At 45.6% G+C, this 27,975-nt stretch overlaps 1 protein-coding gene across 1 annotated transcript in view; it reads left to right on the forward strand.

Annotated features, from left to right (window-relative positions):
• Positions 1-27,975, forward strand: part of NCAM1 (neural cell adhesion molecule 1) — a 167,153-nt gene that overhangs the window by 93,686 nt on the left and 45,492 nt on the right. The window contains exons 9-17 of the mRNA XM_065417058.1: positions 5,173-5,202; positions 9,444-9,594; positions 10,455-10,639; positions 11,551-11,647; positions 12,537-12,707; positions 16,715-16,846; positions 18,158-18,172; positions 25,261-25,296; positions 27,442-27,483. Coding sequence (XP_065273130.1) covers positions 5,173-5,202; positions 9,444-9,594; positions 10,455-10,639; positions 11,551-11,647; positions 12,537-12,707; positions 16,715-16,846; positions 18,158-18,172; positions 25,261-25,296; positions 27,442-27,483 — 859 coding nt within the window. The remainder of the gene's footprint in view (positions 1-5,172; positions 5,203-9,443; positions 9,595-10,454; positions 10,640-11,550; positions 11,648-12,536; positions 12,708-16,714; positions 16,847-18,157; positions 18,173-25,260; positions 25,297-27,441; positions 27,484-27,975) is intronic.

Consider the following 27,975-nt stretch of genomic DNA (forward strand, 5'->3'; position numbering starts at 1 on the left):
TAGCAGAGATAGCCCAAGGGAGTGGTTGGTGTAATGAGTGGTCTCCTATTGATTTGGAATACCTTTTGTTCAGCTTCCCTTGAGTATTTATCACTCCTGTGTTGGAGAACAGGATCATCTCTTTTTGAATGATACAAGAGGAAATATCTGTACAGTCGGGGCATGCTGCTAGCTATATTTCAGCCCACTCTCTTTTGTCCGTCGTGCATGACAATGATTAGGGTGCAGAAAAGTTAGTTTTGATCTGGTATATGTCAGTATATGTTCAGGCTTCACCATTGCAGTGCAGAGACATTACAGTCCTGTTTCCTATTAGGTTTCCAGATGGACACTCTCACTAACCAGGCTGTTTTCCTACACACATGCCCAGGAAACATTAGCTGAGTGTCTTATGTTAATGCATAAAAGAAGGTTTCCCATACAAGATTCTCAGCTGCACAGTATGTAAAAATAATGTCGTCTTCTACAATATCTGCTGTTAAAATCTTGCCGATGCTGGTGGCAGGCTGGCCAGGTCTATACCGAAGGATTACTGCTCCCTAGCCTCTCATCAGAAGCTGCATTGCGTGTTACCATCTGCCTAACAGCAAACGAGAGGTGCTAGCCAAAGAGAAAGTGCACATGTTCTCATTAGTCAGTGTGGGAGTCAGTGCCTTCTGCTCTGCTCAGTCAATCAGTGATCGTACAGCCAATGAGAGCTTTGTGCTAGTTTTCCCCTTGGAAGGGGATTATGAGTGCCACCATGCCCAGCTCTCACAGTGGGAATGCCGTATTTGTAAGGAGGGTCAGCACTTAGCCATATCTTCCACAGTCACAGATAGCACTTCAAAGAGAGTGAGTGAGAGGTTTGGGCCAAATCAAAGCCAGTTTAGGAAGATGAAAGGGTTTGCTTCTGCCAAGCATGAATCCTGGCCCATTGTTCCCAGATGAGACTGTTGAAGTTATCAACTAAAAAGCCAGGAGGAGATGGAGGAGGAGGAAGATGTCAGCCTCATTCAGTGCCATCGCTTTGTTTTTCACCAGTGTGGTTGTGTGAAAACACACCGCGGAAATGGGCAATAAACAGTCTGTCCTCTTAAATCCAATCCTAACCAGCCCCCCTCACCTCTGATTTGGGAAAGCCCTTTGGCACTTTAGATAAGTACTGAGGCTCATTTTTGCATTTCAGTGGAGATGCAGAATAAAGGGTAATGATTCCTGCCAATACAGTCTCATGCTGAGTCTCTCCCTAATCAAATAGCTGAAATCTGGAATGATAATTCAAGAGCATAGTGAACCTGCCCTGGATTCTCTGTCTCCTTCTGTGCCACTGAGAGCTTAATGGATGTGTCAACATTGTCTTGTTAAGCCTTCTTTTCACCAAGGCTCTCCTACAAGGTCGGTGGTTACTGAAGTGGAGACGTTTTTGCAAAACTCATGGTTCCTGAATGTAACAGTCTGAGATGTACATCCTGTAGGTAGCAATTGGTCTAGCTAAAGGAGACGGAGTGTATGTTCTAATTTGACCGATAGATCTTCTAGGGTGAATTGCACAGGTGTGTTGGTGCTACTCTAAGAATTTCCCAGCACCTCAGTCGCCCCATGTTTCAGGGATTTGTTGGCATTAACAGTGCTGCAGGGTAGCTGAGACCCCCAAATTATTTTTGTTTTTAAAAAAAATCAACCCATTTTGATTAATATCTGGAAATGTTTTAATGAAATTAGTTGGAAAGACTTTCAGTGAGAACAGGATTTGTTGTTTGTTGGAATTTCAGCACTTCTCTCTGCAGCATTTGCAACCCAATCATTGCAGCATTGGGTTAGAGCATGAGAAGCGGTGGATAAGGGTGACTAGTTCCTTTTCATGGTCCAGGCTAAGTGAAATGCAAGAAGTAAATAAACAGAAATGGGAGATAGGAAAAAAATTGGGCCAGATCTTCAGCTGGTGTAAATCAGCACTGCTGCATTTACTTCAGTGGAGCTATGCCGAGATACCCCAACTGAGGATCTGTCCCTTAAATTTTAATCCATGGTGGTGTTCATAACACTGGCAAAAATCTCCATTGTACTGATTCTCAGGCGTACGGTGCCCCTTCAGCATGGGATTTCCTAATCTTGATTTGCAATGTGTCGCCACTTTTAATTACATTATTATATACAAAATCATCCATATGTAAGTCAGGTGGGTTAATTCCATTAAATTCTCCAGGGAATCCCTTATTTTCTAAGTTGCTCCCATTTAATTGCTTGAATCCAATGAGAGAGAGAGAAACTTCCTAAGAATTTACTAAGCTCATGACCTTCTTTTCTCCTGTGCAGCATGGATCTGGGCTCCCCTTTTCCCTGGCCTAGGGGGGATTGGGAGGTCAGCATGAAACTGTCTAGGATTGAGATTGCAATTCTAGTTAATTTTGAACTGCTACCAGCCCCAGAGGGTAAAGGCTGCTGCATAGAAATAGGCCAACTATCTTGGAGGAAGAGCTGGGTTTTCTCCTACTCAAGATAGTTAAGTCCCAAGCAGACTGCGAAGAACTACAAAAGGATCTCACAAAACTGGGTGACTGGGCAACAAAATGGCAGATGAAATTCAAGGTTGATAAATGCAAAGTAATGCACATTGGAAAACATAATCCCAACTATACATATAAAATGATGGGGTCTAAATTAGCTGTTACCACTCAAGAAAGAGATCTTGGAGTCATTGTGGATAGTTTTCTGAAAACATCCACTCAATGTGCAGCGGCAGTCAAAAAAGCGAACAGAATGTTGGGAATCATTAAGAAAAGGATAGATAATAAGACAGAAAATATCATATTGCCTCTATATAAATCCGTGGTACGCCCAGATCTTGAATACTGCGTGCAGATGTGGTCGCCCCATCTCAAAAAAGATATATTGGAAAAGGTTCAGAAAAGGGCAACCAAAATGATTGGGGTATGGAATGGCTTTCATATGAGGAGAGATTAATAAGACTAGGACTTCACAGCTTGGAAAAGAGAGGACTAAGGGGGGGATATGATTGAGGTCTATAAAATCATGACTGGTGTGGAGAAAGTCAATAAGGAAGTGTTATTTACTCCTCATAACACAAAAACTAGGGGTCACCAAATGAAATCAATAGGTAGCAGGTTTTAAACAAACAAAAGGAAGTATTTCTTCGCACAACGCACAGTCAACTTGTGGAACTCTTTGCCAGAGGATGTTGTGAAGGCCAAGACTATAACACGGTTCAAAAAAGAACTAGATAAATTCATGGAGGATAGGTCCATCAATGGCTATTAGCCAGGATGGGCAGGGATGGTGTCCCTAGCCTCTGTTTGCCAGAAGCTGGGAATGAGCGACAGGGGATGGTTCACTTGATGATTACCTGTTTGGTTCATTCCTTCTGGGGCCGCTGTCGGAAGACAGGATACTGGGCTAGATGGACCTTTGGTCTGACCCAGTATGGCCATTCTTAAGTTATGTTCATCTGTTTGCAAACTTTGAAGGGACTGAAAACTAGTCAAGGGGAAAGTTAGACAATTGCTTTTACCCAATTGCTGCAAGGAGATGTTAGAGGTATCAGGTGCATTGCCCTCCCCATCCCAAATTGGATTGATCTAAAACCTTCTTCCCCAGATGAAAGGGTTTGGAGGGAGATTAACACGTGACTGCAATGAGATCCATGCACTGACACAAAGTGCAGTAGCCTGGAATGCCAGCGAAGCAATGCACTGGCATAAAACCACAAGCAAAGGTTTAGGATGATGTCAGGTTGGAATATTCCTTGGCATTTCATATGGGAGCTCTTCAACCTCTTATAAGGGGATTTGAAACTAAATGAATGTGCTGGGGTGGGTGAAGGATCTACCTATGGAAATCACATAAACATTTATGTGTGGAGCAGCCACAGTGAGTCCAGACATATACAACAAGGATGATGCTGAGTTAGTGTAACTTGTTTGTTAGGCTTCCATGGAACCTGAACTTGGTTGGGATACAGATAAATATAAATGTTCGGGGATTGGAAGCAATATGCAGAAGTCCTAAACTAGTGCAGAAGTTGGTGTGTTAACAGTGGAGAATGTAAAATCAGGCGAGTCAATACTGTATGTTAGTACTTCAGTCTCATTTTGTTTGCTGGTCACTTTTACTTCACTGGAAGCACTTTGGAAACAACGGTGCATTTCCCATCCTCATTTCCTGAACGTCCGTCTCCTGTTCTTTGTGTACGCCGCTATCATCCAACCGTCAGCGATACTCATGCCTTTGGATCGCATGCTAAGTAATGCCCTCATGGCTGTGATATTAGCAGGTGATTTTTAACTCCTGAATGGAAGCAGGACAAGCTGCAAATGAAACAGACGGCAGGACAAAGTGTATGAAAAGCCGATTGATAGAGGAAAAGTGAACCCAACGACCCCTGGTCTTTCCGAACAGGAGTGATTATGACCTAGACTGCTGCTGTCTCGCTCAGAAACTTACCTTTGTTGATAAGGCTAGTGCATGTTTGGAGAGAGTGCCTGCTATTTGTTTGTTCCATCCCCAGTAAGGATTGAGAGCATCTGCTAGCTGGAGAATTACCGAGTGGAGTTAAGAGTTCATTGCTGTTGTCTTTTGTTTGATTCTGGAGTTCACATTTTTCCTCAGCTGTGTAATATGAGAACTCTTATTCCGGACACAGCATGCATGTAAAAATGGTACAAATGCATGATAGTGTTAACAATGCAAGCATTAATAACCAGTGTATCTGTGCAAACAACAAAATCAGCGTTAGGAAGCCAGTTCTATAAATATCTTTGCATTGAGTGACCTGGGTCATCGGAGTTGCTTCCACAGCACCGCTGGTACATGTTTATAGAAGTGGTGAGATGCAGCAGAGCAAAATATACAGTTGCTTAATGTGCAACAGCAGAAGCACAAAGTCTTCAAATATCATTAGCCTTTGATTAATAATTCATCTTAAAATCAGTTTTTAAAAAATTAAAATGCTGAATGCAAATCCAAATTGAAGTTATATTGGGAGATGGAAATATTAGTGCTATTTCCCACCTCATCTTCCCCCCGCCCCTCCCAGAAGTGATCTAAATTGGAGCCTGCATGTGCACAGAATGCAGTGTGATGCATACAGTATGTTACCTAAACGCAACACTTGATAAACTTCTATTGCTTTTTTGTGTGTGTGTTTTTGTGTTTTATATCTGTTTTTTCCAGGCTTCGTGGACTCGGCCCGAGAAGCAAGAGGTATAAGTTTACCAGACCAATAGCCAATCCCTTTAGGTTTTTTTTTAAAAAGTATTACAGATTAACACACCGTTAGTACAGTAACCAAGCCAGTATTAATAATTTAACCGTATTAAAAAAAGAAAAAAGATCAGCTGATAGTGGTAGAAATTGCTTGGCTTATAGCGACGCATCTTTGGATGAGCAAACAAGCTGTGTCAGGAGTTGGCAGAAGTCATGCGTGAAAATCCTGCTTGCCATTTAAAACACAAGACTGTCATTTTCAGTGGATGTGAAAGCAAATAGACAAAAGCCCATTTAGCCAAATTGCCATCCTAGAGGTGGCACTGAGCTGGAATTAGGAGACTTTCCTTCCCTTTGGCTTGGGAAAGCAGCTTCCCTCTAAGAGCCTGACTGCCTCCACTCCAGCCCAACTCACCTGTTTGCTCATTGCTCTCATTAGGCTCAGTCTTCTCTTAAAGAACAATTGCATCACATTCCATCTCAAAAGCAATGCAATTACATGTCTCCAGGCTGTGTTTCTCCACGAAATGCTCCCGGTTACTAAATTTACCTTATTATTTATCTCTTTGGGGAGGAAATGGGGGGGGGGAGTTAAATATTTTTCACATGAAATTACATATTTAAAATATTCTGTTTTTACATATTCATGATTTGTAGAGAGACTTCTTGCTTCCGAATGTGCTTGGGAACCTAATTCCCAAGCAAATAGCAGTGGCTAATCATTGGTGGTTAGAGTTTGGTGACTGCATTTCGTATTCTTAACAGCAGTATTTTGGTAGCCTGATTGAGTATCTTAACCCAGTGGGAAGTAGAGAGGGCGATGTGGTTTAGACAAGGTTCGGCTGTTACCCAAGCCCATCACATCTACTTCAGGTGAGGATGATGGGAACTTGCCTAGTCCTGTTCTGAAATAGTATGTTGGAGAGCCATGAACATGGAAAATGGAGATGTTGAATATTCATGCTGGTTTCTACTGGAGGATTTGGAATTTTAATAGTTTCCTTCCTTTAGTTTCTTCTAAGTTAATTCATGTTATAATTGTATATTCTTTAATACATTGCACTGTGTATCTCATGCCTTTTTAATTGCAAAAGTAATGCTACTAAGCTTACTCATTCTGAAATCGTTTCCCTCCCTGACTGCTAAAAGAGTTGAGTGGGGTTCTATGAAGGATGTTTTATTTATTAAACTCTCGCCTTGCGTAAGCTACTTTGGAGGGGAAATAGCTGTTAGCTACTTGTGCTTCTGAACCCCAATCAGCCTTACTCTCATTCTGCATAACTCTGTAAATCCTCCCTCACCATTCCAGCCCAGAATGTACTGGAGAAAGGGAGAGCGTCAGAAGTTAGCAGCAGATATGAACCAAAAAGAGTATTATCATCACAGACAGATGTTAAAAGCTCAGTTACAGGCAAAACAGACAGTCTTATTACAGCTTGAGTTGTGAACAAGACTTATCTGAAACATTCTACTCCAACCTAATCAGGTCCCAAATTAATGGTGCCTTGCTGAGATCTGTGCAAGGCAATGCTAATTCCCAGTTAAGTGCACTCCGACTGGGATAATGAAAGCACAGAGCTAGGTTGGCTCCCTCATCTCCTTCCTTTTGATGTTCCAACTGTGTCCAATATTTCAGGGTGCCTCCACCTAGTGGTGCTTGCCGCTTTGCTGATGATGCCAATGTGTGTGTGAGAAGCAAGTGTGTATGCGGGGGGGGGGGGGGGGAAGGTTGTATCTGTGTGCTCTATTTGGAGAGGACTCAAACATCCTAAAAACAGACTCTTCTCACCCACAAAGGAGTAAATGTCCCTTTAGCTCTGGAGGATTGAAAACCAGGCCTGCTCTTTTGATGGCATCTAATACCCTGTGAACTGGGAAAAGTACAGAGAAGGGCATCAAAAATGATTAGGGATATGGAACAACTTCCATGTGAGGAGAGATTAAAAAGGCTGGGACTGTTCAGTTTAGAGAAGAGATGACTAAGGGTATATGATTGAGGTCTATAAAATCAAGATTGGTGTGACGAAAGTGGGAAAGTTACCTCTTCACATAACACAAGAACCTGGTGTCACCCAATGAAATTAATAGGCAGCAGGTTTAAAACAAACATAAGGAAGTACTTCTTCACACAACGTGCAGTCAGCCTGTGGAACTCGTTGCCAGGGGATGTTGTGAAGGCCAAAAGTATAACAGGGTTCATAGAAGAATTGGATAAGTTCTTGGAGGATAAGTGCATCAATGGCTATTAGCCAGGATGGTGAGGGATGCAGCCCTGTGCTTCGGGTGTCCCTAAACCTCCAACTGCCAGGAGCAGGGACTGGACGACAGGGGACACATCACTTGATAATTGTCCTGTTCTGTTCATTCCCTCTGACGCATCTGGCACCAGTCACTGTTGGACGACAAGATACTGGGTTAGATGTACCGTTGGTCTGACTTTTATGAACAAAGACAAAAAATATGGTTTCACATGAGAAACATAGTGCGATAGACTAATGCCTCATTAGGAAGCCTTTCACAGCTCCTGTAAAGCTACCAAATATAGTGATCCAGACTGGCACACTGTCCCATGCATGCATGAAATAGAGTTCAATGTCTCCGTGTCCTAGAGACTGTGCCAGGGAGAGAGGGCAAACTTGTTAGCACGTGGCCTTGGCCTGGTTTCGTCAAGCTTGCAGCAAACCTACTTGGAGCAGGGGGAGGGGGGACAGGAGAGAGAAATGCAGACTTGCTTCCATATTTTATCAATGGATATCAATTCTCTGCTTCTAGATAGGAAAGGCTTAAAGGACAAAAATGTGCTGAGTTAATAGATTCAGATAGAGATGGAAACAGCGGGGCAGGTCTTTTTAGCACACCTTGTTAAGAGCTGGACCATCATCTTTACTTATAATTATCTCTTTGAACCTCAAGCTTTTCCCAGGCTTCAACCACTAAACAAAAAGATATCTTAGACCCAGAAGAGCTGTGCACCCAAGATCTGAATAGAGCTCTCTGTTAAGGCTCAGAGTTTCTGTGGGGTTTGCGATTGTAAGTCTGTTTAGCTGGAAGTTTGGAGCACTTACTGTTGTAATCACAACACGCAGTTGCGCACACAGCCACAAGGGCGTGCAGTTTACCGGTTGGTAGCGCCCAATAGCGTGTTAGGCACTTCACAAACAAGTAGATGTTGTCTGTGTTTCAAAGGGCTTAAATTGGAGTAGTGGGTAAGGCAAAAGGAGCAGGGAAAGGTGACAAAATTCTATGGTTATATGGTTTGGGAGAGCCTGTCTTGAATGATTCATTCTTACGATTCAGGGATGTTGGGAGTTGCAACATTTCAGTTGTGAAGGAACAAGGTGATTCTGACAGACGGTTGTAATCTCTTTGAACGCCTTGTAACCTGGATGTAATGCTCTCTATCTGTACACTGCTTGACATATATACATTCACACACTGCATATAGGAGCAATTCCTAAATCAGCTGGTAGCCAATCACCTTATTACAGAACTTGTTTAAACTCACAGACGCTACGAAAACTTCAAGCAAGGGTATTAGAAGGGTCATATATTTTCCCACCCTGTTTCCAAGTCTTGCGCTGGTCAGCCCCATGTTCAGACAGGAGCATTGAATTTTCACACTACGTGGCCTCTGATTCAAACTCAGGGTCCTGGTTCTGTGCTCACTTACACTGATGTGAATTGGGAATGACTCCACTGAAATCAGTAGAGTAACTCCAGCATAAGACAGATACAAGTGAGAGGAGAATCAAACCTGCGATCTGAGTGTTCAGGTCTGTTGGAAACTGACCTAGTCATAGCAGGTTTCTACAGGAGAGCAGTAAGTGGGAAATCCCTTAGCTAGTATCTATCAAGCCTGGCATTGTAACTCTGAACACAAGAAGCATGGCTTGCCCAGCTTGGACACATCTCAACCGGAGACCCCACCTTCCTTAGCCAGGTATCTTTTGACATGTGCCAGTATGGGAAGGTAACTCCTCTCCCTCTTCCTTGGGGCTTCGGAATTTGCTGCGTTCAGCCCTAGGCAGCAAGGAGTAATACTGCTGCTTTTGTCAATTTCACTCCTATACAGTTCTAGACTGTTTGCTGGTGATTGCTTCTAAATTACTGAGCATTGGGGGTTAAGGGGGCGGGCAGGAAGAGTTGATGGGGAATAGAACTGTATTAAAACCTGGTACTCTGTGTGCCCTAAGCGGCTCAGTGCCCCGTCTCCTCACTCTGTCTTCCTTTCCTACTAGACCCTGGATGGGCGCATAGTGGTGCGCAGCCACGCCCGAGTGTCCTCCCTGACGCTCAAGGACATTCAGTACACGGACGCTGGAGAATATGTGTGCACGGCCAGCAACACCATCGGGCAAGACTCCCAGGCCATGTACCTTGAAGTGCAATGTAAGTATGGGCAATGGGCTCTCGTCTGCAAAGGGGGCAGTAGTGATACCCTAAGGAGTGGCTCGGGTGGCCGCAGGACATGCTGTCCCAAGGCTAATGCCTGTTAGATGGCAGTGAGCCGTGTTCTGTTTCAACAAAGGTCATGGGAGTCAGTGCAGTCCAGTATCAGTTTCTGGGGTGAAGAACCAGCCATATTGCCTTTTGGGAAGACAAATAAAGCAGGGTCAATAAACAGTTCTGTGTGCACAAATGCAGGGTCCTGGGTCCTCGGCTGGTTTAAATCAGCACCACTCCAGTGCAGGTCTTGAGCTGCATCAGGTTACACCATCTGGTGATGTGGCCCAAGGTCGTTGTGGGCCAGGTTTGTGCCTCCTGAAGGCAGAGCTAGGAAGCTAGTTCCTCCTCGGTCCTCTTGCGTTGGCTTGGTACAGCAGCTGCTGATCAAACCTTCCCCCAACTTTGTTTTTGGCCTAACCGAGGCCTGGCAGGACTTGAGGAGCCCTCTGCTCAACATCCTCCACCCACGGTATCATCCCCTTTGGTAGAGCATCCCCTGGTGCTGTCTGAGCAGCCAGAGGCCATGCGCCCATGGGTGAGTGGCAGGAGGCACACGCTGTCCCCTGGACACATAATGCGCTGTCTGCTCAGCCTCACCCCCAGGAGTTTAGCATTCCCAGCTCTTGCCAGCCCCAACTCCTTTCCCCTGCCGAGGAGTGGAGGTCAGGACACCAGGCCTGGGAATCAGACCTGGATTTCCTGCGTGGTAGTACAGAACCCTAACTCTAGGCGGGGAGACTGGGCTGGTGCAGGGGGACATTTATGGCTCCAGTTGCCTCGAAAGATGCTGTCTTTGTTCCCAGATGCCCCCAAGCTGCAGGGCCCTGTGGCAGTCTACACCTGGGAGGGGAATCAAGTGAACATCACATGCGAGGTGTTTGCTTATCCCAGTGCTGTCATCTCCTGGTTCCGGGATGGACAGCTGCTACCAAGCTCCAACTACAGTAACATCAAGATCTACAACACCCCATCAGCCAGTTACCTGGAGGTGAGGAAATTGGGCTCTCGGGGAGGGGATATGAATGTGCAGCCTTCGTGGGTTATAGATTAATGTTTGTTTATGGCACCGAGAGCCCTGATGGGAGGTCTCCGTCACTCCATGTTATCTGTTGCTGCCCCGTCTATAAACAGGGAAGAAGCATTTCCAGCCTCTAGTGACAAGAAGCTATGGGCTGGCCTGTGGCAGGAGCAGAGATGGCACACCGTGTGCCAGGAGACAGGACCATTCCAATCAAGGGCTGAAGAATGGTTTGCTAGTTAGTGGTCAGAAGCGTGCTTGGCTGCAAACCAGTAAGAGGCACGTTCTGTGCCCTGAACAGGTTGCAGTCTAAATGTCGGACAAGAGAGGACACGAGAGAGCGACGTATCGTTGTAGGCAGGGCAAGGAATCAGGAGGAAGCACCCAAGTTACAAATGCCATGGGATTGTTGTTCATTTATTGTGTCTATCCTGGTAGTTCCCAAAGGATTCAATCAGGACTGAGGCCCCGTTACGTTGGGTGCTTCACAGAGCCCTAGGAAGACACAGTCCCTTGCTCTATATCTCGGGACGATATCGGGTGTCTCCACAGATGTACAGTCTCTCCCCCCTCACTGAGGTACATGTGTGTGTTGTGCTGTTGGATTAAAGGAGAGAGGGTGCAGGAGAGGAGGAGATAACGGGGCAGGAGGCTAAAGAGGCTCCTATAAATTGAGCAGCCTGTAGAGCCTTGTCTTCAGCTTCTCACCCATCACCACAAGGCCCCTGGGCAACCTGCACTTGTCTCTGATGCTCACCATCCATATTTTATGGTACCTTGATATCTCCCCTTTTAGTAAAACCCAGCGGGGGTTGGGGAAGTTGGGCTTTGAGATCTGGGCGCATCCTTAAACACCCCCCTCCCCATCCTTAAACATCCAGGTGACACCGGATTCCGAGAATGACTTTGGGAACTATAACTGCACCGCAGTGAATCGCATCGGCCAGGAGTCCTCTGAATTCATCCTTGTGCAAGCGGGTGAGTGTCCCACCCAGCCCCATGATCCATTGACAGGCAGAGGGCTGGCGGAATGCACAGGCAGTCATTGCACTGGTGTGATGAAGGGAAAGCCTTTCCCGACTCCAAGTGTCCCCCTTGAGGGGCATCAGAGCAGACAGTTGTAGCTCGCAAGTTTAAAGGCGGTGTGGATCCCAGGAATTTTGTCTCCTGCCCCGTTTTTGGAGGCGGCTGCTTTTTGCCTGAGTAGGCCTTTATGTACCCTACAGTACCCACTGGTGCTGTGACAGAATCTTGCTCTTTGGCTTTTAAGAGCAGCACGGTGCGTATGGGCTAGAGCTAGCGAACTCTCCTCCGTAAAACATCCTGCTGCCACACAGAAATCCCAAAGCAGCCCATGCCAGCTAGGCAGGCTTCTCCACCTGCCTGGGTAACCAAACAGGCTGGGAGGGGCTCCACTATCCTGAACTCGGAGTGCCCTCAATAATTAATTCACCCGGTTGCCATGGAAACAGTTAGGAATTATCCAGCTGTGCATTCAAACGTTCTGTGAGGAAGGCCCGAAGCAGCAGAATGGTCTCCAGGGTGCATGCATAGCCATGTGCAGGCTGCATTTATTCATCAGAGTAAATAAGTGACCCGGAGGGAAATGCTGCGAGTCGCTTGTCCCTGATGGGAGGGAGGAAATGAAAACTCCACAATTCACAGAGAACCGATTTGCCTCCTAAGAGTCCCTGTAGCAAGCTTGGGTGAGGATAGGGTCCCACCGGTGGGCCTAAGCACAAGGCAGAATGCAGGCAGACGTTTCTGGGATCGCCACAGACACCTTCTCTCCAAGGGCACAGGCTGTATGGACATTTGCTGCCTGCCCTCTCCACATCACTGCTTATTATTTCCCTTCCTCCCCCAGATACTCCGTCCTCTCCTTCCATTGACAGAGTGGAGCCTTACTCCAGCACTGCCCAGGTGGAGTTCGATGAGCCCGAGGCCACCGGTGGGGTGCCCATCCTCAAGTACAAGGCGGAATGGAGAGCACTGGGCGAGGAGGATTGGCATTCCAGGTGGTATGATGCCAAAGAAGGTAGGGTGCGAAAAAACATTGTCCTTCTTAGCATCTCAAGAGTCTCTTCTTGTTTTTGGAGTGTGACCGTTCCCCCCTCTAACTTCAGCATCCGTTCTAGGCTCTTCGGGATTCCCGAAGTGGAATCCACCCCTTGGTCAGGTGGTGGTGGTGGTATTCTAAAATCACTCCCACTGGTATGAAGTGTAAGCCTTCAAGCTACCCTGCTGTGTGCTCTGTTCCTGCCACTCAGCTGTACAGAGCCCCACTACTTACAGGATCAGAAAACAATAGTGTCAACAAAGACTCTAGACCTATTATTATTATGTATGTATTTATTTGTAGTGCGGTATCACCTGGATTTCTCAATCAGGGATCAGTCCCCATTGTACTAGTTGCTGTTCACACGTGAAGAGACAGTCCCTGCCTCAGAGAGCTTGCAGTCTAAAGTAACTGTGATCTAAGCAACAGAAATAGTATTGTGCTCACCTGATCTTTTCATTTAAAGCCAAACCCAGTTGAGTTCCAGATCCAGTTTTCCCTGGGTCAAAGGGTCATCAGGCTGGTTTGCAATAAGCTCATTTAAGAGGAAGGTACCACCGTGCTTCATAGGAAGGATGAATCTGGGCTGAGAGAGAGAGAGAGACTCATTAGACATAAAACAATTTATATACCTGGGGGTTTTTAAGGAGAAGCCTCCCTTTTAAGCATCGGCATGAACTGCAGCTTTAACATTTTTAATGGACCTTCCAGGTCATCTGTCGGGGACATTCCATGGGCAGGCTCAGCACTAAAATATTGTTCATTCAAACACATTATTTGGGAAATAGGAATCACCACGGTCCAATTAACCCAGTGCCCCTTCCCTAACAGTGGCCAGTGCCAGTTGTTTCCGAGGAAAGTGTGGGAAACCCCATGGTGGGCGGATGTGGGGTAACCTGCATGCCTATGAAGGTCTCATCCTAATCTCTAATACCGAATAATCGGATTAAGACCTAAAGCATGAAGTTTAATATCCCTCCCAAAGTTTTTTGTTAGTGTTAACTATTATAGCGGGATATTCTTTTTCTCCATACAAATGTCTAATCCCTTTTCAAATCTTGCACAGTTCTCGGCCTCAATGACATCCTGTAGCAGTGAATTCCACAGTCCAGTCACTTGTGAAAAAATATTTCCTTTATTCAGTTTTGAGTTTGCTATCTTTTAATTTAATTGAACATCTCCTTGTTCTTGTGTTGTGAAACAGGGAGAACAGAAGTTCCTGGTCTGTCCCGTCTAGACCAGTCATTATTTTATATAATTTTATCAAGTCCCCTCTTCTTCGTCTCCTTTCTAAGGTAAATAGTCCCAGTCCTTTCAGCCTCCAAGGCCCCCAGTCATTCTCATTGCCGTTCTCTGTACCCTCTCTAGTTCTGCAGTATCCTCAAGGCCCTTCATTTTCACTATTTATTTTGTTTAAAATTTCCCAGGAATTTAAGTGTTACTACAAAAAAATTAAAAAATGGATGAAAATTAGTGCAAAAAAAATAGCGTTACGTTTTTCTGAGTCGATATCACATTTAATATTGGGGGACTGGAAAACAGAATAAAAGCAACTAATAGAGAAAAATAAAGTATTGAACATAAAAGCAGTTTAATGCTATGGTTTATTTAATGAACTGTATATTAACAATACGTACACATATGGACGCACGTGTATATTTATCTGCCTCTGTATTGCCTTCCTTGAACAGACAGCCTCACATTTACACTTAGACTAACTTATTAACAAACACGTCTTCCTAGCATAGTGTACTGCATTTTCTTTACATAATCAGTATTTTCATATATTTGGTCCAAAATTCAGGTGAAAATCAGTAAAAACTAAATAATACCTTTGTAAAACCTGGGAATTTTTCAGTGAAAAGTTAAAGAATCTTAAATACCCTGTTCAAGATGGGGTGACCAGCTCTGCACACAGGACTCAGATGAAGCTGCCCCATTAATCTGCATAATGGTTTCATTTATATATATTGGTTTGTACCTCCTGCCCAAGACACTCTGCGCAGCGCTGCCATAAACTGCAAAGAGCGACCAGCCAGCAGAATCCAAATTCCCTTCCCCCCAAGTGGTCTAACTCCCTTCAAATCCTACAGCATGGCGACTGTCTGTGCAAATCTATATACCTTATAGTGCCCCCGGAGTCCAGTAAACCAAGGCGGTTTGGCACTGATGGGGCTGGTGGAGGGAGAATCTTGTTCCAGAGGGTTCTACCACCCGTCCCATATGTATTATTATTTGTATTACCATAGCACTGGAGGGTCCTTGCCCCCCACAGGAATCGCATCGCCGTAGCTAGAATCATGTTTGGTTTCTCCATTTCTTCCTTCCTTTCTGTGAAGTGGAAATAGATTTTCTTTAGTTCAGACAATAAAAACCTCACTCAGTCCCCCCGCCCACCTCTCTCCTTAAGCTGTGTCTGAGCCTCGCGGCTTGATTCCTAAGGGAGGGTTGCAGCCTCTTCTCTTGCCGGAGGCTTGGCTCCCAGTCAGTTCGATAGGAGTCGAGCAGACAGATAGCTGTACTGCTTCTGTCATCGATCGCCTGCGCCTCCAGGGTTTCTGCTTTGAAATTGTGCTGTGTCAGGAAGAAGGGAAATCTCTCCCCAAGGTGATGGCTCAGGGTCATGCAGAGGCTGTGGTATCTGGGGCAAGGTGAGGAATCCGAAATGATTCTTGTCAACCTTTGAGGTGGTTTAGGAGTTAGATGTTATGTAAAACCTCTAGGCTGGCTGAATCTGCAAGAGCCTGTCGAGTACCACCAGCCTGCAAAGCGTAAACTGAGGGTCTCATGGTACTGTAGACAAATGGCAAATTGTTTTCTCGGCCCCAACTTCTAAAGAATCCAGCATGTGACAGTGTGCTCTGTGAGGTCTGGTTTCCCCTTGAGGCATTGCTTTTCCCTACTAGTTTGAATACTAAGTTGTATGATGCAACAAAACACAGCCTAGACCCTACAACCAGAATCTTGGGAGATTTGTAAGGGGAGTGAGACATTCTGCCTTGCATATGGCAAGCAATGGCCCACAAACAACATGAAGTACAAACGCTGAGTGCACATGGAGCAGTGAGCCATTCAGGTGGAAAGCAGCAATTTTTCCCAGAGTTTTCCATTGCCGGGATCCTCCCTTTGCTGGCTCGCCCATCCAGCACATCACGTTTATTCTTCTCTGCTGAGCAGAGATACACTGTGGCTGCCTTGACAAAGCAGCCTCCCCTGCGTATGTATGCTCCCCAGCATGCAGGAACAAAGCTCCTGTTCTCACTGCAGGGGCTTTCTCCGTGACTTGCACCGTTTACAAGCCCAGATGTCATACCTTGAGCTCTGCACATGGATGCAAGAGGGGCTAAAGGGGTAGATGGGAACACTTAAGAGCCTGGAGTGTGCCTGGCTCTTGGAAGCCAATGCCCTAGAGATGTCACATGCCCCCACGCTGTGCAGACCCCTTGTTCTGTCTGGGGGGAGAGCAGTGGCTTTATTCCACAGTGTGGTTAAATGTCATGTGAATGATTGTGCTGCCACATCTGCTTTCCCAGTCCCTCTGTCGCTTGCCTTGCTTTGGCTGCTGATGGACTGTCTCTGTGAAACGTTCGGGGAGCCTGGGCTTGGAAGCCACTCTCCAGCAGTTGACCAGCACTGGGCTCTGGGCACTCTGCAGCCACAGCCCCGCATTGGGGTTTGTAGGATCACTCCTTGGAGAGCCCCAGTGACAAGTGCAGCGGTTGCTCCCCTTGGTGCCTGCTCTGGGCCTCACCTCATCCCATCTCCTTTGGAGAGGCCCAGGCGGCAATGCTAGCCCTGCAGTCTTTGCACTAAACTATCCACAAAAGAGGGTGGCTTTGTTCCTGGGGCTTTCATGCAGGGCCAGGCACAGCCCACGCGACGTGTATGAACCTGACATTACAGAGTATGAAAATGGGCTTGTACTGACTTGTCCGTTCAAACCCCACTCTTCCCTTTCTCCCCCCACCCTCTCTTTTCTGCAACAGCAAACATGGAGGGCATGATTACCATCATGGGCCTGAAGCCAGAGACGACCTATGCCATCAGACTGTCAGCTATCAACGGCAAGGGCCTGGGAGAGATCAGTGCAGTGTCTCAGTTCAAGACCCAGCCAGTTCGTAAGTAAACATCAACCCTTCCCCCCTCCCTTTGCCTCTTTGGTTCTCTCCCTGGCTTTCCCCAGGGGATCCCTGCTGTGTATGGGCAGTGCCTCTTTCTCTTGCAGGTCTCGGTGGACCCTTTGCAAGTCTATTGAGCTTTTGTTTTTGCCGGATTCCATCATGAATATTTTCCCTCTTCCAAGGGTGGGGTTTTGTATTGGGCCCCCCCCCCCCCCCATGACTGCAACAAATGTTCTACTCTCCAGGAGACTTGGGCAGCAGGCAATCAGATGGCATTTTCATAACACAAGCAAGCAGCCCATTGAGAAGGGCTGGGTCTCCCAATTGAAGCGACAGGCTGTTTCCGTTGCTTGGGGGCTAGGGGAGGAATTGGGTGGGCGTCAGAGACGCTGCCATGAGAATGAGTTTGAAACGGCAGGAGGGAGGGAAGGTTATTTCACTGCGCCGCTGTTTGCTCTGTTAAAATGTTCACCCGCCTTGCCCTGAATCATCTCCATCTGTCAGTGGCATGCGTCTCTGCAGCCTGGGGCCTCCCCTCCCCACCTCACTCATGAGCAAAAAGCCCTGGAGCCAAAATCAGGTTTGATTTTTGGAGGGGGGATGGAGTGCGAATTCTGCCAGCTGGGAAAGAGAGAAAATAATGACATTCCATGTGCATGAAGCAGCATACTGGAGCCAGAAGGGAAGAGCTGATGTTTGCTTTATATGGAGCCCCTCACTCTCTTATATCTGATCCCAGCCAAGGACTTAAGATCCTGGGGCAGCCTGAGTTGACTCCTTGTGCGTTCCTGCCACACTCCCGCATGGTGTTTGATGTGGTGTTCACCCCCTTCACAAGGGTGCGCCTGAACGTGTCCACATGCACCTCCCGCTCTCCTGACTCTGCTCAAGCTAACGACGCTTTGCAGGCGCTGTCATGGGTTCAGCGCTGTCTCCTCCATGATGCTCTAGCACACTGCCACTGATCATTCTGGAGCCCCTCAGAGTTTTGCACAGTCCCATAGGAAGCCAGACTCCTGATCACCCTGGCTATCAAGCCTAGCAGCACTGAACAGTGCAGGTTGTACAGAATGGTGTAAGCATCGTGTTCCAAGAGAACCCAATCCCATATGACAAGCCAAATCCCGTATTACTTCTCACCTTGTTGCAGTAATCCCCTTGTCTGACCCCTCTCCATTGAGTACAGCACCTGTTGTTTCGAATTTCCAGCTCCATGGTCTCTATCGCCTCTCTTCATCTCTTTGACATTTTTGTTTTTGGGTGTATCTCTTTTCTTTTTGTCTGTGTTCCATCTATGGAAAACCGCAGGCATTCCTCATTCACGTAAGTGCCTCTCTGCATCTCTCTTTCTTTCTAGCCATCCCTGGAATGCTCCCCTAACATGCCATAGCTCTAGCATTTAATGTAGTTTTTTCTCCCTCTCCTTGTCCTTAGAAAAAAGTAGACGGTACTAGGCATCTCCTAATAACGCTGACCCTAGAGTAGCCATTCTGCTCTGCTTAATATGGCTCTCTGTTGAACTGAGCTCAGAGGCCTTTTCCCCGTTGTACAGCATGCAATATCAAAGATTTGTCACTTGCAAGGATTTTTTCTAAAGGTCAGGCACTGCTGGATCAGCAGTTGCGGAGTGGAGTAGCAGAATGTTTCTAGGTTAGCACTCATTAAAAATTTTCAAGTTTTCATGAACTTTAGACATTCAGAAAAACAAACAGCAAAGAGCTTCAACATTTAAGAAGATTTTTTTTTGTTTTTCTGCCAACTCAGAAATTTTCAAAAATTCTGCATTTTTTTCAAAATTTGGAAGTAAAGGGGGGAAAATTTTGAGAAAATGTTCACAATTTCCCCCTCCTTTTAACAAGCTCTATTCTTAGTAGCACTTACAGTCCTCCAGCAATTAAATGGATTGCAGCCACTTTCCCTTTAGTGCACAGACATATCTCCTTCTCCACCGGCAAAAATCCAAAATTAACTGAAGAAAATTAATGATGGATTTGATGTGTTTGTTTATTTAGAACACTTAGGTTTATTATCCAGGCTTAGTCAAAAAGTATTCATCACATATTCCATAGCTATTCCTGCCTGTCAGATTAACAGCATGGCAGTGAGGCGATGCCACTTCAGCTGGGTGAGAAGTGCAGTAGCAGCTGCTTGCTGTATTACGACATACCCCCTTCTGGTGAGCTGATCCTGTGGCCAGAATTATAGTGGCAGCCTTTACTGGGCTGTTACCACCATGTTTGTGTTCTCAGAAACTTGCCAGAAGATATTGCAGCTCCCGAAAAGTGTATCAGTAGATATAGATTGTGAAATTCTGGCTGAAGTTAAGAGATTGGCTGTTGACTTCAATAGGGCCAGGATTTTACCTATAGGATTCTTGAGCTATTGGTGGTGAAATACTGTGGTTCTATAGGAAATCAAAGTTTGGGTAGATCACTAGATAGATCAGTGGGTTGACTAACAGATAGCTAGATAGATATGTATAGAGGTGGTTGGATAGAATTTGAGATTGTACCAATTACAAATAGGATAAGGTCAATGGGAAGAAATGTCTTAACCTATTGTGATTCCTGGACATGTGTGCAGTATTCTGCCTACATTGTTTGGAACCTATACTTTTAGCAGAAGTAATTTATACCTCATATAAAGCTAATCACAGTTAGTATTGTAGCCATCTAGCAATTGGTTTGGCAGCGTGTTCTGAATTGGACAACAGCAGTGATATGCTGGGGAGATAATGACACAGGCACTCAGATCTATAATGATGAATGCCATAAAGAGAGGGGGGGAAAGGACTGAATTATGCAGCAAAAAAGGATATCAAAAGCCATGCTCACAGTCATAGCTCCAGATATGCCTGCCAAGCCACATGCACATCATCCGGTAACAATTCTATGGCTCTTACAACAGCAGAGTTAAATCACACCTGTAATATGGCATTTTTCACTGTGTTTTAAAGTATGGAGCCGTCATCTAGAATTTGGTTTTCTGGACCAAAATGTATCTTCTCCTGTTTGATGGGACAGAGCTGCAGGTGCCCTGGCTGATACAGGCTGAGACGTACTCCTGCTCATGGAGTTTTCACAGCTTAATCTGGACAGATGCACCACCCACCTCTTGCAATGTGATTGTTGGAGCAGATGAAACTAGAGGAGATGGTGATGGGAGACCAGGCGTGAGGAGGAGATGTAAAATGATGCGTGGAGGTTGTTCCATGGGGGGGAATAGCGTGAAAGAAGGAGCAAAGCATAGAGTGATGAGAGAGGGGGATAAGTTATGTCAGAGGCTTGGTCAGGACAGCTGTCGGGTTCTCCTGTAGGTCATTGTAGAAACACTCATGGAAATGATGATGGATGACCACAGAGACTCGCTGTGGTGCAACTTCATAGAGCGTAGGTAAGGCAGGCTGGACACAGGGATCTGTCCTGTGATTATGTAGACAGGATGGCTGGAATCTGTTGTGGGGATCGAGCACCTGAAAGTGCACAAAATCTAACCAGAATAGTGATTTAACACGCTCTAACGTTAGGGTCCAACTCTGCCACCTTGATGGTGAGCAGCATGTACTCACACAGGCCACCCCACTGTGTCCATGCGACCATTCTGGGTAAGCACCAGATGCCACTTGAATCAGGTGGCAGAATCAGGCCCCTGATAAGGAATGCAGATCAGGCTGTGAAGGGCCCAGTGCCTCTAGGGGAGCTGAGGAAGTTAGAGCAGACATTGGACAAGCTCGCTTAGCAGAAGAGCTCTGAGGGATTGGAGCATCATTATTGGAGTACTGTTTCCTTTTCACTCTCTTTTCCTACCTGCTCCCATCCCCTGCTCTGCCATCCCACCTTGCTCTGAATCAGGCTCAGAGTTGCCCTCCTGGTTTTCAAGACGTATCACGGCCTTGCCTCAGCCAGCTTCTCCTGCCTCTGAACAGCTCCTTCCATCTCAGCCTCCTCCCTGACACATCTCCCTTGACAGTGGCACTCCACTCACTAGCACCACCCTATCTGTCCGAAGCCCTGTCTCTGCCTCTTATACTCCTCCATCTTTCAATCTCTCTTTGCAACTTTCCTTTCGTTTCCTCCAGCTTACAAGAGACTCTGATGTTCTCTGTGAATGTGTGCGTGAAGGCGGCTCCATAAGAATACACCATATTGTATTACCTCAGGGGCTTTTGAATTGGTTTTATTTGTTCATGCAACTGATGGAAGATCAGACCAGGAAAGACCCTCTGGGATTTCATAGTCTCCCAGCAGGGTGGTTTTGGGAAGGAATTTCACACCAGCTTTGCTCTTCTAAATTATTTGGGAATATTGTGGCAAAGGGAAGCCAAGGGAATGCTGTGGGATGTATGTGATGCACTGAGGTTCCTTGGAAAACATGGCACAGTGCTGCCTCTTCTGGTCTTGGGCTGGGGACTCAGCATTGTAGAAGGAGTAGCAGAAAGTACAATCTCATGCTTTTACTCATGCTGCATAGGACTTTGTTCCATGAGTAGTCTTCATCAGCCTTGAACATGCTAATATAAACACATAGCATGGGGTACCTAAAATATTTAATTACACCATTTTTTAAAAAACTCCACACAATTTCCCCTGGTGACAGGAAATGAGAAAAATAGAACCACACCTGAGAGATGCTAGTCACAGTGAGTAAAATTTTCAGAAATGCCTACGTGACCATTGTTGTAGCCTTGTTGATCCCAGGATATTAGAGAGACAGGGTGGGTGAGGGAATATCTTTTTGTTGAATCAACTTCTGTTGGTGAGAGAAACACCCGATGAAGAGCTGTGTAAGCTCGAAAGCTTGTGTCTCTCACCAGCAGAAGCTGTTGATCAGTGAAGGAGAGCTGCATAAGAACTTAAAAAGACTCGGACAGAATAGTCCTGACATCAGTGGAACCACTTGTGGAGTAAAGATGGTCTTCCACATGAGTAAAGATATCAGAATCTGGCCCTCAGTAGGAAGGCAGGAAGCAATGGCTACTTATCATGCAGCAGTTTTTCAGACAGAAAGTGAGTCCTGCAAAAAGAATTCTGTAAGCACCCTAGCACTTATTTTTGTAGAGCATTGTGTAACTGATTGGTATGATGATACTGATATAAGATTTTCAGGTTTGCATAGGTTTCTTAAATTTAAAGCAGATAACGAAGAATGTTTTACTCCTGACAAATACATTATATTCTGTCTCTCAATCCTGATAAATAAGTTAATTCAAGTTAAAGATCACCAGTTTCTGGACAGTTCTTACATTGCTACTCAGCGGGAAGAGGAACAGAAAATGTTCTGGTTAAGCCCATTTCCGTTTCAATATCTGCCGTTCTGCAGATGCCCCCGGAATAGTAGCCAATGCTCTTAGTCCCAAGTGCCCCTTTTGCCATTTAGATAAGTTTGCAGAAGCAAAGACAGAATGCTTCAAATCATCAACATCATCATCTTGATTTATTCTTTGAAAGCCACTGAAAATGTAATTGATGCGAAACTTAGAGCATATTTTTAAACTCCAGGAGCAAACATGTTTATAGAATAACAAAACATGTTTAAGTTTGTCACTATTTTGTACTGAGGTTATGAAAATATTTTGGTGGTGACACCTCTCCAAATGTGCTGCAGTGAGTCAGCCAGCCCTAGTTAAGAAGTGAGACGGTAGCACTTTTAAACGGCTTGTGGTTTGAGGGGCAGCGTAGCAATAATGTTGATGTCCTCAACCATGTCTTAAACGAATGAGTTTAACGAATTAAAGAAGAAAACAAACCACTTTTAGCTGATTGGTGCGGCTGGGTCGTATGAAGAACTTCCAGCCAAGAGCAAGCTCATGAGCCGTGCAGCTATGTGGGCCTGATGAGCAGAGAGCTATCTCAAGGAGAGGCTTTGCGCCTATAATACAACATTTTTGACATCTTAGACCACCACTGATATTCTAAGAACTTTTTCGAGAGGAGGCACCATAATGTTACATGAATACACCCCCTAAGAAGAGCCAGTGAACAGAGAGTACAGGTGCAGATTATTACATGCAGATGCCACCCTGACTCCCTTGGCGACTAACACCATCACACTCCATGTGGGAAATCTCATAAAACAGCAGTAGCGTATGGGCATTCTTGACCAGGTTGCAAAGAGCATCAGGATTACTAAAACATACAAAGCAAAGCTGTTTACTGTAGTCAATTCCAACCTATTCAAAAAGATTGATCCCCCAATTGATGGACATCAGTGAGATTGAGGACTGTCCAAGGTGTTCAAGCCTCCAAGCTATTACTACGCCAGCCTTTTTTCATTAATCTAATGTATACTTCTTGAACTCGGCGTGAGAGCTGCAGCTCTGTATGCGATCGATCTGAAGTCACTGGTCAGATCCCTTACGGGACAATCCAGTGAGCTATGGAATTTTCAAGGACTCAAATGTGAGCTTGGCCATTGGACGCTATCCAAAATTCTATTTGACACCGCTGTGCCCAGTGGGTTGGAAGCTCCCATCTTGGCGCTAATGCACTCTGTATTAACACATCACATCAGGAAAAGCTGATTCTTGTGCCTTAGAATAAAGGGGGACATGCTGGTAAATGGGACATGTTCTTAGCCAGACAGGTGTCTGCTGTGTGAACTTTGCATTAATACACTAAAGTAGTAGAGTATTAACAGGGCATGTAAGAACAAAGCTGGCCAAGGCCGAATGCCTAAAATTGAAAGTATTTGGCCACCAAATTAGGTGCATTCTGTTACAGAAAGCATCAGTGATCAGAACCTGTACTGTGATACCATTAACCAACAAGCCCCCCCCCCCCCCCCCGCGATCCCCGAAACCATCTAAACACAGCAAACAATTTCCACTTTTTTAAAAAGGATCTGCTATCAAAAAGTTGCCAGATGGAAAACAGACAATCTGCTTGATTAAGAAGATACTGATAGCAGTTTGGAGAGAGTAAGGGGAATAAAGATTGGAGAGCCAGTATTGTTAAGATTTGTCACTAAATCTTTCCTCAGTGATTGAGTTGATAACCTTTAGAATTTAATTGCTTGAATGTTACTTCTTAATTTGCTGCATCGCTGGGGAGCGAGAAAGAGAAAATCGATAGTCATGGAAAACTCCTGAAACAGAAAGCTTTTGCTTTTCTATGACTAATTATATATTATACTTACTATACATTTTGGAAATTAAAAAGAATAACTATTACTATGTTTACATGCAGAGAAGTCTGTGTGAACTGTAATCTCATGGTTTGTTGAACTAAATCCATCAGGAATAAACGTGGAAGGTCTCATATGGGTGGATTTAGCATACCATTTGAGGAGTAGAGTCTAGTCTGACATGGGGACCACAGCATGATTTCTTTCTTTCTTTTAAGGGACTTTATGGACAGGAATGCTGGAGTTGCATTTTAGTACCAGCCAAAACTCTGTTTTCTTGCTTAGAATTTCTGTTTGAATGTCAAAGGGATGTGGTTTTGTAATGGCTGGTGTTGTGATGATTGTGTGGGGTGTTTGTTTTTTTCACTAATCACCAGAATAAAGCAGTTTCTCCCTAACCTTGAGGAACATGGGCCCCCAGATCATTGATAATGTAACAGTGCACACACACATTATGGTGCTGGAAGGATGTCTCTGGTTTGGTGTGTTGGTTGTACACCCTTGAGCACCCCAGACTCATTTTTAGCAGCATCCCTCATAACTGTTTGAAAACAAACCTGAGCTGCGTACTTGCCTCACACGTGCTGCTTCAGTTCAAGGCCCTCGAGCGTCTTGCTGCAGTGCAGGTGGGGCTCAAAGGGGAACTAAAATGCATTTGTTTATGCCTTAATTTAAAAGAACAACATTTCAATGACCTGTAAAAGGATGAAAGATTACAAATAAATCCAGTTTAAGACAAAATAAAGGATGACACTAGTTTTCACTACTCTGTATCTGCAAAGACCCGAGTTCAGGATTCTGCTTCCCTTATAACACTTGGTCACATCCCTCATCCTTAAACCAGTGGAAGGGGACACATGTCTTTGTCCTGCTTTGTCTCCTATCAATGGAATTGACCGTTGCCGGCGTTTACAGGGGCCACATTCTGCTCTCACTTCCATGAGGCCTGATGCATTGGCCATTATCTCCATTGCAATCCATGGCCGTTGGTTTGGGCTCATGGCGTACAGCTGGAGCAACTTAGTCAGGTAAGTGGTGTTCAGTTGAGATGCACTGGGGAGAAATTAGTTTACGTTAGAGGAACACAGGCCTTGCAAGATACAGAGCCTGTCTGTTTCCCTGTAACAGAAGGCAGCTTTGTCTTTCATTCTCCTCTCCGTATGCACAGGCTTGTCAAAAAGTCCTTATCCCAAGGGAATCCTGCCATTTCACTCTTTCCTGTTTTCCTTCCTTTGGCTGCATTTAACAAGAATTTCTTCCCCCTTTCACATTCCTTTCTCTTTCTTTAGCAACTACTGTTGCCCCGCCCGCCCATTTCGCAGACAGTGAGTATGACGGGAGCCTTGGCTTTGCTCTGCTGTGTTCTGCATGTGTCTCACCACCAGCTGTGGTGCAATCTGCCTAACATTGTTTCTTTTACATGGGCGAAGACTAAACCCTCTCAGTAAAGAGACTGCGGATAGCACAAGCTGAATTCCTAAGCAGTAGACAGGAAGGCAAATGGGTACTAAACCTTCCAGCCAGATGGAGGCAGAGAAGTCAATAGAAAGATGTAGAGTGAAGTCATTGGGAGTTTTGCCATGGACTTCAGTGGACTTTCGCCCCTAGCATTTTGCATTCCATTCCCATTTTGTGGGGGTAGCCTGCTGGTGTGGTCAAAGGGTAGTTTCCTGAGCTCATTTTGGCAAAATAGATAGCGAGAGAGGTTAGCTTCTTAGCCAAAAAAGGGAAATACTGAAATGATCAACAGATAATGGCTTGTCTCTCCCTAAGTCTACTGCTAAGTTGCCTCCTTGGGCTGCGGAAGGAAATAATTTCTTTCTATCCTGTTTGATCCTCTTAAATCTGCATCGTCAGATTTAGGCTGCGACTCACACAGGGGTCTCTCCCATCTCATTCCTGGCTCAGGTCAGCAAGACTGATGCCAGCATGAGAAAGGAGGAGGAATTAAACTCAGGCTTAGCTGCCTACACACCAGCCTGCAGCACTAGCTCTGGTGCCCCATGGGGAAGACTATCAGCTCCTCTATTTTTTTTAAAAGATAAGGATGTTACTTGGTGTTATTAAAAAAAAAAATCCCTCCCAACTGTGGGTCATGCTGTGGCCCCTCTGGCATTTGGAAACGGAGACTTGTTTTGCTCTGGCTCCACTGTTCCTACCAATCCATGCAGGAGTGATGCTGGCATTTGCGCTCGTGCGGTCTGCCTTTCCTCTCTGGTGTGGAGTGATGAGTGCTGTCATAACATTTGTAAGGGGCTTTGAATCTGTCAGTCCTCAAAGATGCGATACTTTATTGCTTCCTCTAAGGCCGTTCTTTTTTTTTTTTCTGGAGAGTGAAAGTGAACTCTGCCCTTGGGACCTCACCTCTTTCGATTCTGCCTCAGGTTGTGGCCATTGTTTGGAAGAAAGAAAGGGGAAGGGTATGAACACGCAGCACAGAGGAGTTTAAAGGCGCCTGGAGGTTGTAACACAAACAGCAGAAGGCAGGCCATGGTCCGTTAGAGCTGAGCTGGTCCATGTAGCTCTGCCTTGTGGCCCACTGCTGCTTGCCATATGTGTTCAGCAATACTTAGGTACAGTAGGGAGGTAAAGCTGGAGGTTTACCTGCTGCTGCTTTGCCACTGTCACAGCCAGCTCTGTGCAAAAGTGGAGTTTCAAGCCCTGAAAGTCAGCCTGAGGTCATTGTGATGCTCCTGAACTCACTAGCACAGGTATTGTTGAGACCAGGAGCTCAGCGGGAGTCCATAAGGGACCGGGCAGAGAACACCCAGTCACACTGGATGGGACAACAAATATAGAAGGGATAGAAAGTCTTTTCTTTGGGGCAAGTGGAGGTGAGGAAGAACCATCTCGGAGGAGCAGGCTATCTCCTAATTGTCCACTACGGGGTCTTTTTGCATCTTCCTCTGAAGCAGCAGATATTGGCCAATGTCAGAGACAGCATCCTGCATTGGCAATTCCGATGTTGGTTTAGCCAGAGCCGAGTTTAGGGTGAACATGGGCTGGGTATCCGAGAATCCCAGAGGATTATTGTTTTGGGTAGAAACCATGTGAAACGGCAGCAGCTTTGTCTGGTTCCTTTGAGATTTGGTTCAGACTCAGAACTCTGGGGATACAAGCATCCCTGGAAACAAAGCCGTTGCGAAGGTCTGCGGGAGCCCCTGCCATCTCTGAGAACCACACAGCTGCAGTCACCGCTTCTGAAAACAGGGAAGAGCCCCTTGTTTGTCTGTGGAATTCAGATGGTGCAGTGGGAGTGGGGGTGGGGAATCCTAGCATGATGCAACTTGCATAGAAACCTTTATCTAATATTTATAAATGTGGGGCATGGATCGTGTGCAGCCCTGACTGTCTCCTCCTCATTAGGCTTCATTTCTCCTTATCTCCCTCTTCTTCCCCCCCCCCTAATTTTTATTTGCATGCTATGCTTCACCTTTACATGTCCTGTCCTATCCTTCGTGTTTCCATAGCAACCCTGCCTCCTACCAGATCCGAAAGCACAGAGCAGATGAGTGAGTAGACGGGAACTGCTCCCCCTTGGTCCTGAGTGTTGGTTGTTACAGTGTAGATCTTCCATCATCAGCAATCAAAACACATGCCTTGTTATTTTGGTGTCTTTTAAGGCTTAAGCAACAATCTGGTATTAATGGATGTGTGAGCATGCGGGTGATAAGGCCCCAGCATGTCCCCGTCCCCCCCCACCTCCACTCCCCCATCCCAAGCATTTGTTGGAAATTGCAAACACCGGGTTTACTAGAAACACAGGGATTTTTAAGTATCGGGGTAGCCGTGTTAGTCTGTATCTGCAAAAACAACAAGGAGTCTGGTGGCACCTTAAAGACTAACAGATTTATTTGGGCATAAGATGCATCTGAAGAAGTGAGGTTTTTACCCACGAAAGCTTATGCCCAAATAAATCTGTTAGTCTTTAAGGTGCCACCAGACTCCTTGTTGTTTTTACAGGGATTTTTAGTTTTTAAAAATCAAACAGTGTAAACTGACAT

This window comes from Emys orbicularis, chromosome 15 (genome assembly GCF_028017835.1).
Source record: "Emys orbicularis isolate rEmyOrb1 chromosome 15, rEmyOrb1.hap1, whole genome shotgun sequence".
NCBI lineage: Eukaryota > Metazoa > Chordata > Testudines > Emydidae > Emys > Emys orbicularis.